Source organism: Aythya fuligula, chromosome 5 (genome assembly GCF_009819795.1).
Source record: "Aythya fuligula isolate bAytFul2 chromosome 5, bAytFul2.pri, whole genome shotgun sequence".
Lineage (NCBI taxonomy): Eukaryota > Metazoa > Chordata > Aves > Anseriformes > Anatidae > Aythya > Aythya fuligula.
Genome location: NC_045563.1, coordinates 31443423 through 31459814, shown reverse-complemented (window position 1 = coordinate 31459814; position 16392 = coordinate 31443423). Strand labels below are relative to the sequence as shown.

The 16392-nt window shown below is 46.6% G+C and overlaps 1 protein-coding gene across 1 annotated transcript in view; it reads left to right on the top strand.

The window, feature by feature from the left end:
* Nucleotides 1-7116: 7116 nt before the first annotated feature.
* The window catches only part of PTDSS2 (phosphatidylserine synthase 2), a 39672-nt gene continuing 30396 nt past the window's right edge, over nucleotides 7117-16392 (top strand). The window contains exons 1-2 of the mRNA XM_032188222.1: nucleotides 7117-7253; nucleotides 15970-16071. Of these exons, the coding sequence (XP_032044113.1) occupies nucleotides 7120-7253; nucleotides 15970-16071 (236 nt within the window). The 5' untranslated portion in view covers nucleotides 7117-7119. The remainder of the gene's footprint in view (nucleotides 7254-15969; nucleotides 16072-16392) is intronic.

Genomic DNA, 16392 nt, shown 5'->3' with positions numbered 1-16392 from the left:
CCTCTGCTGGAACAAGCAGTGCCTTTTCCTGGGCATGTAGAAACTAAAGATCTGGTCTCAGCCTTCTTAAAACCAAACCACGCTCCTGTGATCTGCTCCCTGGAAACTCTGAGCTGTGGCATTGAGGTGTTGGGTCCATGTGTGAACCCCCCCTTGCTCCTCTGGGGTGGTGTGTGGAGCTCAGCCCTGTCTCGCTCCCACGCTGGAGGTACTGTGGGGAAACTGCAGAGCAAGCATAGCGCACTGCTTTCTCCTTTACGTGGTCATGATAAGAACGAGATTGCTCACTGGAAAGAGGAACTGAGGTTTTATGGTAGTTTTTGAGTACCCTGGGGGCTGACAGCATGTCAGTGGCAGAGATCAGCGCTTATAGCGTAGGAATTTCCAAAGCTGCAGATGGCTCTGAGGTGCTGGAAAAAAAACAACACCCACCTTGTGGAAATTGCTGAGCAGTTTCTATTTCCTACCTGCATGGTGAAGTCTTTCTCTTCCCACCCCCTGCTCTCCTTTGGCTCCTCCTGGTCCCTCGGGAGCTGTCTGTCAGGCCGGTGCTGTGGCGGAGGCTGCAGGTGGAGCGGGCTGAGAGGCTCCTGAGGCTTTTTGGCAGGAGGTGGTCGGCTTCCCCAGCACCTCTGCCTGAGGTCTCATGTGAACGGGAGCGGTGACTTCCGTGTGGGACTCCCTCCTGCCTTGGGAGGGAGCTGCTTCTGCTCGGCAGTGGGCAGATAGGAAGGAGGAGGTGAGAAATTTGCCCTTCACCCTTGTTCAAAGGAGTGGCAAGCCCAGTACCGCCCAACGGCGTAGGCTGATAACCCCGCGGAGTCGGCCTTCGTGGCTCCTCTTGTTAGCTCGGAGAGAGCACCTTGGGCACCTGTCTTCCTTCTTGGATACAGAGCCAGTCGCTGTGTCCTCTGAACACCCCTGAAGAGGTTTCACAAGCAGGGGCCAAAAGGAGGAAGGAAGTTAGCAGAAATTAGAAGAAGGAAATGAGCAGAAGCTCTAGAAAGCATTAAACACTTCAGGCTGAGAAATAAAGAGCTGGGAATAAGCACAAAACCTTAAAAACAAACAAACAAACAAACAAAAAACTTAAATCTGAGCTGTGCACGATCTGTATCATTCTTGGGGGGAACTCTGGGCTCCATGGAAGAGATGGTAGGAGCAGCACAGGCTTTGAGAGTGAACAGGATGGGGTCATAAGCAAGTTTTTTAACTGCCAGGACAAGGAAAAGAGGCCAAGTAGGAGCTTCCAGGTAAGTGAGGATGCTCTCCATGGTTTTTCAGTGGCCCAGTGTTTTCTGTTCCTCTTGTATTTCCCAGCCTGGTCTTCCCAAACCACACAGAAAATCTGGCTTCCTGGAAGGGCTGAACAGAGACCGATAAATCCTTCTTCACACCTCGCTGGCTGCCGAAAGCAGCACTGGAAGTTGTGCACTTCGTTCTCCCATATGTGATAGTGCTGCTGCGTGCGGGGCCTCAGCGTCCAGTGCCAACAAGTATGGGAACATCTCCCAGTGTTTTACAGTCCCTCAGAACAAGTATTCCCTCCCTTGTGGCTGAAGAGGGAAGCATCAAAGTGTGCCCTGAATATTCCCCCAAACCATGTAGGCCACTTGCCTCCCACTGCTCCTTAAAATCTTGTCACTTCTAAGCAGATGTGATTTACTAGCGTGTGACAGCTTCAGTCCCTGCTTTTCTGACGGCATTTGTGGCAAGGTGCTTGGCAGTGACCCACTGGAAATCATAAACGAAACACAAATGTTTTTGTTTGCTCGCTTATATGATCACAAAGGCTCAATTCATCCAGACCTACAGCTTGGAGCGGGGTATAGCTCTCTCTTTTTACAAGAGACAGTGAAAACATGATGTGTGAGCCATGTCTGACAACTCTCCCTATATCTGTTTTATGGTGGTTTCTTGTTTTAGTTTCCAAGATAAGAAGAGCTGCCTTTTCCCAGAAGTTAGTCATCCCCTGGTTTGGATTCTCCTGTGCTCTCCGAGGGCGTTGCGTTGGGTAGCTCTTATATAAAATGAGTCCTGGGGGGTAACCCAGGTGTATCTTGGCAGGAAAGGCAGCTGGCATCTCCACGCTGTTTTTTCCAGTCATTCTGTGGCTTTGCCAAGCGCCTTGATCAGACGGTGAATCAGCCCTGCGATTACCATTTTTTAAAAAGAGCTGTCTTCTGGATTTCCTGCTGTGTTTGAAATCAAGAGTAGAGCAGGGGGCAAGGAGCGACCTTTAGCCTCCCAGAAGTGATCTGTAGGGCTGGCCAGGAGGGGAAAACTGTCCTGATCACCAGCAGCTCCCCACGGGTGTGGGAGGACACGCGTGTGTTTATGTGGGAAAGGAGTGAAACATTTTAAGACGGGATCCATGGTGCTTTCCGTGTCTCCCAACAGAATACCAAAGCCCTTTGCAATTTGAGCACGGCCGGGTTAAACAGAAAGGTAGGACAGCCATGTGGCTCTACCTGCACATCTGTGTCTTCGTCCTGCAAACTTTGCCAGGGAGGGCTGGGAGGACTTTGCTCTGCAGATAGGGCAGCTCCCTGAACACGGGCAGCAGCTGCTTCCAGCACCAGTCCCAAGAGCTCGTGAGCTTTGCTAGCCAGTGGGGAAGGTGAGTCTGTGCCTGCAGACCGGCTCTTTGTCCTAGGTGTTCGACCTCTGTGGTGTCTCTCGTGGCATTTAGAGGAAACAATGAACTTTTTCTTCTTCAGTTCAGAAGGCATTTGGCTCTGCCCTGGCAAGATTCAGCTCCTTTTGCAGCGAGGCCGGCAGCCAAATTGATGGTGTGCTTATTTCAGTGCTCTCCTCCTCACGTAACTCTCCTGCAACACTCTGCCTTGGCGTTTAGTGCTCTTGGGGGAACGGTGCTGAGGATGGCAGCATGGGAAACTAAAAGCAGGGGGGGAAAATTATGAACTCTCCAGCCTGTCGGTGGAAAATCTGGTTAAGGCGTGAGGTGTTGCGAAGCTCCAGCTTGTGCGTTTGCTGAGGCATTGCAACAGCACAAATGCTTTGTAAGCAGCCAGAGTGATTTGAGATGGTATCGCCCGTAACGGTTTATTGCTGCTGGGGTCAGTCACGTGAGTACCTCCTAATCTGCTGTGGTATCGCATCAGCCTGACACGTTTCAACCACTTTGGGCAGTGGTTTGACCTGCACTGAGCGAGGCAGTACTGAAGCTCTCTAGGAGCACTCCCTTGTCCTGTCAGTCCCAGCCAGACGTGGTTTCCATCTGAGAAGTGGTAACAGACAGCTGAAAGCTTCATGTATTAAACCTCTTCTACTAGAAAGAGGATGCCTGTCTACATCTTGCCTCGCAGTGATGCTTTCTGACAGAGCAGTCCTCTTCTGAGTGTTCCAAAGTGATCCTGCATGCATGCAGCCCTAATTTAGGATGGTGATAAAGTATTTATTTGGTCTTTTAGGTCCCCAGGGCCTCCAATTTCTTTCCTTCTTTCCAAGAGTTTGAAGGGTATTGCCTTCCTGTGCATCTGGCTGGAAGGACACAAAGGAAGAAAGATCATTTGGAAGAGGTTGTTTAGATGTGGTTGGTGTCAAACTGCAACTTTTTAAATTATTTTTTTTTTTTTTGTTAGAAGGGCTGTGTTTCCGTGAGGCACCCCTGTGCCACTTATGAACTGATTGGAGGCAGAGATCCTTCATTCTGCCCAGATGTGCAGAGATGAGAACTGGCTGCTCAGCCTCGTGTGACAGCCCACCACCCTGAGAGATCCTTAGCAATTAAAAAAATTAGCCATTCTGTTTGTGCAAGCTGAGTGGCATAAAATGGGTAGAGAAGAAAAAAAAAAAAAAAAAAAAAAGAAAACATTTGTATGACTTTGGCTTAATTTTGAAGACATCAGTCAAAAAACAGATATAAGTTTCCAAGAAAATGTGCTCAGGGAAATGGGCAGAAGATAATTCACATGGGGCTTGAATCCTACCTGCTATTGGAAAAGCAGGGAAGACAAGAATCAGACAGAAGCCCGTGATGTTGAGCCACTGTATAAAGCCTAATACTTGCTGAACATCTTAAGCTTCAGGTTTGATTGCAGTGCATATGTTTCTCAGCAGCTATAAAAAATCTTATTAGACAACAGCGCTAATGAGCAAGCTGGCCAGATACTGAGAGCCTGGCAAGAATATATTGGGTCTGAATGCTCGAGCTGCTGTCATCTAGCACCACCAGCTGTGCTGTGGAGATAGTTCAAGAGAAGTGGTTCTGGATGGGAAAAGTTCCACTTTTGAGGGCAAAACTTGTTTTGAAATTTGAGACTAAGGCAGAGGAAGAGCCAGTGTGCTGGAGAGGGCCAGCTGTGGCTCTGGAGGTGACAGAAAGCAGCACATTGTAGCCTTCTGGCTGTGCGAGGTGGTGCTGCTCCAGGTGAAAGTACTGGGGGGGCTTCACCCTGTAAGGAATGGAAACATGGAAGTGATGTTGGAAGGGGCCTCTGGAGGTCTGCAGTCTAACCTCCTCCAAGTGGGTAAACTGTTGGCATTAGATCCCTGGGGCTCTGTCTGGCTGAGTCTTGAAAGCCTCAATTGACAGAGATTCATTCCTCCAGCTCTTCAGGTGACCTGGCGCTGCACAACCCTCCTCATGAAAAAGCTTCTTCCAAAGTCCTGACTGCACTTCCCAACCTGCATTTTATGCCATCAGCTCTAACTTCTGCTCTGGCTGTGCAGTTTTAGCCTCTTGTGCATTTCTTCCAGCTGTACCAGGCCAATGAGCTGCAGCTCCTTGAAAAAAAGACCCTCCGAAAAGTTGGGTCTTGGAGAATTTCTGCCTGTCCTGAAGGCCCAAAGCAGTGGTGATGGGCAAATGTCAACAGATACAAGAAGAGTAGGAGTCCATAAGAGCCCAGAAGGCTTGGACCTGACTCAGTGTTTGCCATGACTGCAGAAAGCTGCGTCAGCTGTTGCCTGGTGAGTACTGTTCTTAATTTGTTTTGCACATGTCTGGGCTTTAGGCTGGGCAGAAAGGGACACTAACATAGAGCTTGTTTAGGTTTCCTTTGTGAGATGTGGTGGATGTTCCCAATGTGACACAAAGCTGTGTGACTGCAGGCTTTTGCAGTGGGAGCTGGTGGCATCTCTTGGAACAGGCTAAGGTCTCATAAAACATAGCAGGGCTGCCAGGAGAGAGAGGGCATTTCAGGTCAGTAGGAGACTGTGCAGTAGCCAGAAGCGTACCTGCAGATTTTTTTTTTTTTTTTTCTCTCCTCAAAGGACAGCAGTATTCAGCCTTCTTGGAGAATCTTTGGTTGAATCCTTCTTGCTCAGGTGTGGCAGCTACACAGACTTGCTCTGTCTTCAACAAGAGAGCAAACAAGCAGGACGGTAGCGTTGCCAACCCAGCGAAGCTCCTTTCATACACAAATGGCTCTAATAGCTCCTAGCTGGTGGTGACAAGCAATCCCTGCTGCTCATCACCCTGCACACCTTGCTCTTTGCCTAGCTGGCTGCTGCCATCATGCGGCCAGCTCATTCCTTCACAGTCACAGAAATATTTTCCCTCATTTCTTCTTTGGCTTCTCTTCTTTGCTCCTACAGGGTTTTCTTCCCCCATGTGGTGTCTGCTAACACAGAAAGCACCAGGATGGCTCTAGCATCTTGCTGGAAAGAAAGGTCTCCCTACCCGTAGGCCAGGAGCAGTATCTCACGTTTGGGTTTGCTCTGGTTGAAGAGCCTGATCCTTATGATGAGTTTGGAAAGCTCAGGATGTTCTGCTGCAGGTAAGAGACCCCATGAGGGGGTCAAGGAGGAATAAGAATACAACAGGCTTGAGGGCGTGGGAGCACCCAACTCGTGCATCTCTAGAAATGTCCCCGTGTGTGTCTGAACAAGCAAGCAGGTGGCTCCTGTGCAACCACTAGCCCTGGTCAGGCTGCCCATTGGGAAATGGAAAGCTTTTGCCAGCAAAATGCTGCCACTTTTGCAAATGCAAAACTGATTATAAATAGTTAATGTTTCAGTCTGCAAGGAGCTGGGACAACCAGGATGCCAGGGGTGGAAGGAACATGAGTGCACGCTCTGGCCTCCTTGAAAGCTGCAGAACAGTCTGGCAAGGATCACTTGTCCCCACATAATTCAAGCGAGTAGACATAAAAATAAGCCATTTTCTTTAATTACTTTCTTTATTCTTTCATTACTTTTGTCAAAAGATACAGAAATTGTGCATCACACATTGCCACAATACTGCTACTGTCTACAGAAGCTGAGATGTACTCATGTACTCTTAGGATAACGCTGTCCTGTCCCAGCTGAAAGGGCCATTTTCCCAATTGGTTTTGTTTTGTTTTTCCTGCAGACGAAGCAAATGCCTACCACAGTGAGCTGTAACAACACCCCCAACAAAGAATATTTTCAGGTTTCACAAGCTCAAGGCGCATTCACCAAGGATCGGCCAGGAATTCCTGATGGCACTGGGGATGCTCGCAGGGAAACTGAACAGTCAGAGTCAACAGCCTGAAACCCTGCTGAGCCTTCGGTTAGCCCATCTCCCTTCTCCCACCGTTTCAACAAGCTTTGTGAACTTGCTCTGGGGGTGCTGCGCTTTGTGATCCGCAGCGAGGATAATGGAGCGACTTTTGAAGTGACACCTGTGAAGTGACCTGTGTGGGGCCGTGACCATACGATGGAATGGCTGGGGTTGGAAGGGACCTCAGAGATCATGAAGTTCCATGGGCAGGGACAAGATGCCCGGGGACCTCCTCCTCCACCATCCTCCATTGCCCCCACAGGAGTTGCCCCCAGAGGACAGCTTCCTGAGGGGACGGATGAAGCCATGACAGAGACAGAAGAGCCCTAGGGAGGTGTGCGACGTGTGCTGTGCGACACAACCCCTTGAGGGGGTTGGTTTCCTCATGCCCCCCTTCTCGGGGTGGTTTCCTCATGGGCAGCGCACTGCCACCCCGAGGGGCATCTCGGCGCCATGCCCCCCTCAGGCCGCCATAACAACGGGAGCCTCCCCCCTCCCTCCCCGCTGTGCGCTTGCGCGCGGCCCCGCGCACCTCGTCGGGGGCGCGCCCCGCCCTTTCCCCTCCCCTTCCCTCTGCCGAGCGCGGTCTCGGCGCGCACCCGCGGCGGGCACGCGCGGCCGTGGCCGCCATGAGGCGCGGCGAGCGCCGAGGCCCCGGCGGGGCGCTGGGCAAGGCCGCCCTGGAGGAGCAGCCCGACGGCCCCGGCCCCCGCCGCAGCACCGAGTCCGAGGTGTACGACGACGGCACCAACACTTTCTTCTGGTGAGGAGACAAAAAGCGGGGGGGATGTCGCGATAGGGGGGTGCCCGCTGCAGCCCTGCGGGTGCTGAGGAGGGCGTTTTGGGGCAGCAAGGAGCCGGGCACAGCCCCTGTGGAGGGTTTGGCTCTGGCATTGGGGAGCAGCGGGAGGAGGACGCTTGGCTCTGCCCCTGCCAATCTGGGCAGCAGCAGGGCTGTGGGGGGTGGATCTCGGTGAAGCCGCCGAGACCTTGAGGTATTTCTGCGAGCAGGAGCCGCTGAGAGCCTGCAGCACCTCGGGGAGGGCTCTTCAGGGGCTGATCTGTGAGCACAGCGGAGGGACAGCCTCGCCTCAAGGACGGCAGGAACTTTCTTGCAGAGCGCAGGAGGGCTGAGTGCATGAGGGAGCCGCTGGAGCCCGCCGAGGTCTGCAGGAGTGCCTCCTGATAAATGGAAAATGGGTAAAACGCCGCCGCTTTTGCATCGTCTTCCTAACAGAGTTCTTTTCTGGGGTCTTGTGATGCCTACAGAACACCTGATGCTGTTGTGTAATCTCGCCTTCCTGCACCTTTTTGTTGTGTGGGGGGGCAGCACGTAGTCTGCCGCTTTTACGGGTTCATTACCCAAAAATACTCTATTTGCAGTTCATTTGCCGAGGTGAACTTTTCCCTTGGACGTGCAAATGTGCAAACCCTTTAAGGCTTCTGCTTTACCAGCTAGTTCTTTCCAGGAGGAAAGTAGGGACAAGTATACCAGTGTCTTATAAAAAGGTGTAACTTACCTATTTTCAGGTGACTTTATTTTTTTATTACCCAATTCTGCACGTTGCTTGCGCTGGTATCCAGGAGTGTAAATGCTTGTAAAAGTTGATAAGTTTTCCCTTCTGTTACTTTTGCCCCATGCGCGATGGCATTGCGTGTCTGAGCGTCATTTACCAAAAGACAAGCTAAATTTTCTATTGTGTGCAAGAAGAAAAATTATTCAGAGGAGCTGTTTTCTTCCCGTGGCCCTTGACAGTGCTCTTGTGCTGGTTACAGAAAATATAAACCTAAAAGAGTAGGTGCCCGCTGCCTTTGCCCACATGAGCTACACAGAGAGTACCTTTTCTCCTTGAAGTTCAGAAGCTGTTGGATAAGGTTACTGACATGGCCCGCTCGGTTTGGAAATGTTAAATAACACGGGACTTGTGGACACAGGCAGGAATCAGTCTAAAGTAGTTCAGTTTGCAAAGGTAACTTTACTGCTGTAAATATAATGCTTTGGAAAGGTGGTAGTTCTTAGCCGTAGTCTCTTTTTAAATCTTTTAAAAACGTTGAAGAACAAGTTTAGGTGCTGTATAATTGCCCGTATTCTTATTCAGTCCTAATGATTTTAACCTGGAAAATACAGTATTTTAATTACATCCTGGGAACCTGCTTGGTCAGTACCTCGACAGCTCTTTTTGCCACTGGGAAATGTCAAGGAAAGGAAATGGGAAGGAGCTTTATGAAGCAGATTGGCTGGATCTCTTATCCCTGAACTAATTTCAGAACACCTACTGCTACCGAGTGCTGGAAATATTCAGGCCTGCCTGGCAAGCTGCTGTCCTAGGAAACGTGTTTGCGCTTCTTTCCAGTACCTGTGACTGTTTCTTGCCCGTCTGCTTACAGAATTAGCTCTCTGAATACAAACAAAGGACCCCTTTGTGGCTGAGGTTTTGACTTTTTGTTTTGTCTTGTTTTCTGTACAGTTCGAAGCACAGTAGATCTTACATTTGTATTGAGCTCGCCTGAAAAAAACAATTTATTTTTTCTTAATGTCCCCACGTGTATTCTGTGGCATCACTGTGGCTTCATTTCTGTGACCAGCAGAAGAGCAAATGCTGATGTGTCTTAGAGGTTTTTGGTAGCAGGGATTTTGTTGGTATTTGGTTGTTTTTTTTTTGTTACCTGTGAGCAGGCAACAAAATCCAATGGAAGTTGGCTTTCTGTTACCTGTGGCAGATGCCTACTGATACTTGAAACTGAAAAAGAGGAGCAACATCTTTTTGTTGGGCAGCAGGGAAGCTTAGTAAAATACTGTAATTTATCTCCGCTGAGTGATCGATGTAGAGGTTTGCAGCAACTCTTTTGAAGAGGAAACCTTCCTCCAACCTTCCTCCCCTTCTGGTAGCCAGTGTGGTCGCTCTTTTCGTGCCAGTCCTTGCGTCTTGGATGCTCTTTGATTACCAGTTTGGGATCCTCTGGTTACATCTTATGTATAATTTTATCCTGAAAGTTCTGCGTGGTGTAAAAAGCATAGAAATTGCAGCTAAGAAAAGAAAGCCCGTCTGCTGCTTATTTTATTCTGAGGAAAACATTAAGAGAAATCTTTCCTGATGGCTGGCGCACCAATCTTTCTTTGGAAAGGTAGATTTGTGTGGAAATGCAGCATTGTTATTCAAGCTAAAATATTACTTATCCGCTTGTACATAGTTCTTATCTCTTAAAAACTAAATTTACAGCAGCACGAGATTTTCTAACAGGCCGTTTGGAGGAAGAGGTGAGTGATTTATCTTGGGAATCTCTCAGATAAAAGAGCTGCAGATTGGGTTGAACCTTTCTGTCCCCTCTTGTGAGGTCTGACTTCAGTGCTTTCAAGGGAATGTTCTTCAAGCCTGTTGGAAACTTGACATTTGCTGGACTTTTTTTTTTTTTTTCTTATTCTTAAAAACTGGACGCTTTAAATTGGGCCCTGGTGAGGTTCTCTATTTGCTGATCGATGCTTCTGATTCTCTACCTGCCCAGAAGTTACCAAGTTTAGTCCTATTGCATACGGAACTGATACGTAGCTCAGCCTGTCTTTTTTTAATATTTAGGTATGCCCTGGCAGTGTCTGGCTGCTAGAACATCCAGGAGGTCGTTGTGCAATCTGACCAAGTCCTGCTGACTGCATTAACTCTTCTTGCAGCTGAGGGTATGCGCATTGACAGAGAGTTGCATTGTTATGGCTCTGGCCCTCCCCGAAAGGAAAGAGTCGCCTAGTTCCTGCAAGCAAGCTGGAGGAGCAGAAGAAAAATCTCTGTACAGAGACCTTGTGAGAGTTTAATGCCCCATGGAGGCTTTAAGTCTAGTATTAATTCCCTATATCAATTTTTTTTTTTTTTGTAGATGTGCTCCAGCACTACTTGAGGAAGATGGGGAGAATTTGGGAGCCAACAGAGGGGTCCCCAGGGGTACTTTCCAGGGGAGAGAGTGCAAGGACAGGCCACTGTGCCACAAGCAATGCAGCATGCCAGGAGTGCACAGGATTAGCCTCATCCTGGGAAAACTGCTTTCCTTTTAGTGGTGTATCCTGTGCACAGCAAGACTTTGTGGTCGGAGCTCTCTGCGCAGAGCTTCCTCAATGCTCTTGTTTGAACTCATCAAAGCGCCATCATATGACTTGATTTCTAGAACAGTTTACAGAACAAATGATCAGCCCAAAGAACTAGCTCCGTGCTTCTATGCAGTTTCATTTGGCAGAAGGGCACCTCCCTCTCATTCCCTTCTGTTGTCCTTTTTAAAAACGTGCTTCTTAAAGTGTTTCTTGGGCTCCTACTTGAGTATTGCACCTTATCTGTCATGCAAAATGACACTGTCTCGGTGGAATAGCTTTAAACTAAAACCTGAAATGGAGATTTCAGGTTCTATTTATTTATCCTTAGACAGGTTTAAGAATAAAAATATTCAGTACTTGAAAATGAGTATTTTGGGAACCTTGATTAACTTGCTAACTGTGTAGAAATGATGAATGGAGATGTTTTTTTTTTTTTCTTTCTCATTCAGAGGCAAATGACTAATTTGCTGAAGCGTGGTTTGCTTTTTAATCCATTGTTCTGGTTTCTCTATGGGAGTACGTGCTATTGTACTGCTCTTATCGGGTGATCTGATCGTTTTACGAGAGGCACTGACTTGTAAAAGCAGAAAGACTTAGGGAAGGCAAAGGGACGTTCCTGTTTAGTAGCACAAATACATACAGAAGTTTAACCAGCATCGTTTACCTTTACAGATGTGCTGAAGACATGTTACTGGTCTAAGAATAGGTACTTCTTGATTATCTCTGAGTTTAAACACTTTAAAACAGGCTGCAGCTTAAAAGCCCCAGCTGTGTCCCTGTTACATTGCAGATGTGGGTGCGTGGAGCTTTCGGGCAGTGTCACAGGACAAAGTACGTCCTCTGGTTGCTGCCGATTATTTTTTGTGATCTGGGTGGATGAGAAAGGTCTCATGTCATCATGTCATGATCTTTTTTTTTTTTTTTTTTTTTAAATGCTGAGGCCTGACCACTTCCTTTGGCCCTGTGCACCGTGAACATCTGAATTTCATGTCGCTCATTTTGGATGTCTAACCAAGTTACAACCAAAGGTTAAACTGTTGAAGGTTCCAAAAGCCTCTCTCTTTATCCAGATGGAATTGTTTCCCTCCTTGTTACAGTTTTGGTTTTGAATGTCAAAAGGTTGGTCAATGTTACATTGTGATTAATTTTTTCTTGTATGTTCCCATAACATATTCCTCATGGGAACTCACTGAAATGCTATACTGTTGCTGAAATACTGTTACTTGTCCTACTGTCCATTTGTCATGTTTCCTTGAAATTCACCTGTTGTGTAGCTATGAGGGAGGTGGAGAGCTTGGACATTGCTTCATCTTTTAAAATCACTTTCAGAAACGTTTTTAGGACTTCACCGTTAGTTGGAATAAAGGAAGAAAAATATTTGCAAAAAAGTTGATGGTAGGCTGAGTTGGGAATAGTTTCTGGTGGCATTCTTTGCCAGCAGTAACTATGAACATAACTTCTTACATTGGGGGCAAACCACGCAGCCTGTTCTTTGGAATTTTGTTCCAGCAGAGAGCTGACAAAAAGATTAACACATCGATCCTTGGCGTGTTCTCAGCGGTCGGTTTTAAGGCAGTTATTGCATCATTTCTGACAAACAAGAACATTAATGCAGAGAAATGGGTGCTAAGGGTGTGGTCGCGTACACTTAAGCCCCTTTTAGTTTGTGTTGGAGTTGGAAGGAGGTGATGCTGGGGTATTACTGCCTCCCTTCAGTCCTGGGAGCTGATCTGTCTGAACCTGCTGAAAGGAAGAGATTCGTACGGTTTTGTCTTACCTCATCCTTGTCATATACTTTATTTGGGAAAATAAAAGCTCTGGTAGTCGTTGTGTTGAAAAAACTAGTTTCTAAGTGTGACAGAAAAATGAGTTACTATGACAAAAGAACTTTGGGTTGAATGTATTTGCTGGCAAAGCTCCTACTTCATAAGATTCAGTGAGGGAGTGGTGTAGTTACTGATGCTGTCTGTTGGACTGACTTAATTGCCCTCGATTGGCATTTAGCTAAATTACGATGGGAAGTATTTTAATTGAAGTAGAACTGGAAATATTTCACCTAAATGCTTCCTTTAACTTAAATGGGGAAAGAGCTAGATGTAAGGTATGGAAAGGCAGAAAAATGCTAGTGCAGAAAAAATAAGCTCCGACTTTTTGGTAGTTTAGGAGTTATTGTGAATTCTCTTTGACCTTCCTGACCTTACATACTTTTGTGAGTCTGTCTTCTTAGGTACTGTTTTCTGAGATTTTTGGCATAAAACCTGGCACTGAAAGCAATCTGTACCCCTGCTTCTTACGTAGAGCCCAAACTCTTGTGTAATGCTGAGGGGAAGGCTTGCGGTCTGCTTAGCTTAGCTCTTTTCCTTCTCCAAAGGCTCTAGGCTAACTAGGAGAACATAAGCCTTTCTGCATAATTCCTGTAATGCTTACCTTGCTCTGGATGTTCTTAGCTGGGCTGTCTTCGTCTTGAAGCATTATTTCGGAGCGTACGTGGAGACTTAATCCCTCTTTATGCCGGCTAAGTCATCTTGACTGATTCTTCACAAGCACTTCTGCGTGCTCTCCCTTTTACTGGCTGCCGTAGATGCTTAACACTTTGTCTTGTTCCATGTGACTGGGTTTCTTTCTTTCTTTTTAACTTCCAGACTGGGAAGTTAAGGAAGCAAGCATAAATACATCCCTGAGCTTGTTTGATCAGGCAGGTAGGTTTGCAAGATGCCCTGCTACCTGTAGCAGCTGCCGTTGCTTTGTCACTACTGGCGATTTTTTGCTGGGAGCTGTCGACTTGCTCTTTCCAGAAGACAAACCAAGCCAGAAAGCCTTTCATCCAGGTCTTTGGATTTCCTGCTGGACTGAAAACATGTGTACGTGCTTATCCGTCTCTAAGATGTGCTACGAGACCATCTCGCTTCAGCTGGAAGTGAAGGCGCAGCTAAAAGGGGAGATGAGATAATACGAGGGATAGAGCTCGTTCCGTGTTAAACACAGGGGCTTGTTGAAATTCAAGTTGGTGGTAGACCAAAATAAACCAAAGGCAGGGGGACATGGAGCTCTCAGCCACTGACCATTTGCTTGGCTACAGACTCCCCGCAGGGCTGAATGAAACTAGATCTTTGTTTTTCTACTTGACGAGTTTCTAGGTGCATTTATCTAAATGAGGACGTGCTCACAGCTGATTTTTATATTTTTTTTTCAATTTTTGTGACACTGCACATTGGAAAAGTAACCAACTTCATATTCGTATTCAGACTGGGATGTGGTGAGATGACAGAAGACAGTGTTTAGAGATTTTTATATCCTCTTAGATACTCCTTTCAAAAATACGCAATAAAACCAGGCATAAAATATAATGCACAGCCTTGCAATTAAAGTAACTCTGTTGTGAACAAAATATAGGTTGTTTTTGTGTCAATTACATGCACGTATACGTGCAGTGACTGACACCGTGCTCCGGTGTGAATGAACTGGGGCGTTTCCTTCAGCCCCGCGCTGTCCTGTAGCCTTTGAGAAGGCTGTGTCTGGTTTTTTAAACTCGTGGAGGTTACAAAATAGGCCCCGAGTCACATGGCTGGTAAATGAATATTAATCTGTGGTGCCTGAATCACCTGTTAGGTGGCATCCTGCGAGACAACTTGCCGGGAAAATGCATCGGCTGTGCTGCTGTGGAGCCTTTGCGTGTTTATTTTGACATCTTGATGCCTTGCTAGTTTTGAAAATACTCCTACATCCTTCTTTTTTTTTTCTGGAGCTGGTTAATTTGTGTCCTCTGGACCGCAAGGAGGGATAGAGTTAAATACTGAACACCTTTCTAACAGTGGCAGAAGAGGATTTCATCTGCTTATGAGGTATTGCATGTTTTCCAGTGGGATTAAAAGGATGCTGTGAGAAGTGGCCGTGTTTTGGACTAGGATGAACTTCAGATTGTGGTTCAAAATAATGCTTGCCTTCACTTTTTAGAGCACTTGTAGGTTGGTTACTGGGTTTGGTGTTTAAAGGTAAGTCAGCAGAGTTCTTGGAAATCTGTGGTGATCTCCAGTTTCTCATGCACTGTACAATATAAATATGTTTAACTTTGGTGTTTTTTAATACAAAATGGAAATGTAACACTACAAAAAGAAAATGTAACATCCGAAGGTGCATATATATACATCAGATACAGTACTTCTCATTTACTGTTTCTCTCTTCTCTAAGCTTGATGTTTTACGTGATATTGTTTTAATGGTTTGTACTAGAAGACATTATTTTAGAGGACTGTACAACTTGTGTCTTTATGATTTGGTCTTAAATGGCTTCGCTTCCCATGCTTCTGCTTGCGAGCAAAGGTCAGAGAAGTTTGCCACTGAAAATAAGGAATGGCTTTTCATTAGGAAATGAATTTTTGACTTCAAAAAAAAAAAAAAGCAGCATGCATTATGTAAGAATATTATGTGTGTTATACTCAGTAGGTATGTGAATATACATGTCGACCAGCTCCACGCAGTTCTCTCAGCTGCTGGGTCTGCCCATGCTTAGCTCTTCTTTCTTTCACATATGAATTTCTTAATAAAATTTGGGTGGGAGGGTGGCCCTTTATGGAAGGGGAAGTGAACAGCGCATGAGCGGGATCTGCCTTTGCCAGTAGGTTACACCAGCCAGGTCGCATCTTTAGCAGTGCAAAAGAGCAGCCACCTGCCTTTGCTGGGCACCTTTGCTCGTCTAGTTATTCCAGCAGAAACTCCTCGCAGAGAGATGGCTGCGTGGGGTTTTGCGGGCATGAATCTCTGCTCCTCCTGTTCGCTGCTAAGATAAAACGAAACTGTGAGCATCACTAGAAATACGGCAGCCAGAGGGAGCATCGGAACTTGTACAGTTGCAGCTGTTCTCATCCAGAGATGCTGTTTTGTAATATATTTTTTTGTTTTTATGGGAGTTTTGTCTGGCTTGAGCACCCTTTGGTTTTGTCTTGAGTCTGTTTGATTAGCTGCTGTTTTTATTGCTGCTTTATTGACAGTGGTACAGCAGCACCAAGTGTGTACCTGACTAAGCAGGAGAGAAATCTGTTGTGTGTTTTTTTTTTTTTTTTTCTTCAGTAATGTTGGTATTAGCACAGTTGGTGCTATTTTTGTTCCAGCTACCGTTGTTCCCATAGGACAAGTTAGCCCAAACCTTCCTTAACTTGAAACACCAAGGGAAAATGAGCAAGACCTGTTGTGGTGATAGGCTTCTCTTGCATGCTAGTGCACAACAGCCTGGTGGCTGAATTCCATGCAAATGCTAAATTCCTTTTCCTGTGCAGTACAATGCAAAAAATTTCCTTCAGTAGAATTGACTGCTGTCGACACGTGAGCCTTACTGAGGGCTCACTCAAAGGCAGCAACTGGGGTTTTTCTGCTTTCTGATGTCAGTTTTCTCTCTTCTCGATTTTAGGAGAGCTCATACCCTAACAGTCTTGTTCATCCTCACGTGTGCGCTGGGATACGTAACCTTGCTTGAAGAAACACCGCAGGATACAGCTTACAATACAAAGAGGTAAATGTTTGAGAAAGCGTTTCTATCTGGCATGTATTCCTGGAGGGTAGCTGTGTGAACAAGTTGCCTTCCGTGCTTTAATCTTACGGATAAGATACCTCAAATGCTCTTTTGTATTAACTTGTTTGCATGGCCCAAATGCCCAAACCCTTAGCAAGTGACAAAAGCAAACATAACTCTCTAATTTCTGTTGGTGCTGGTCATTGAATTTAATTGCTAATCAGTTCGGTGTTGCTCCCTGTCATACCTGGTGGCTGCCCCTCGTGTATGATTTAAAACAAATCCCAAAACTCTTCTAAAGCCTCAAAGTATGCACTGTGT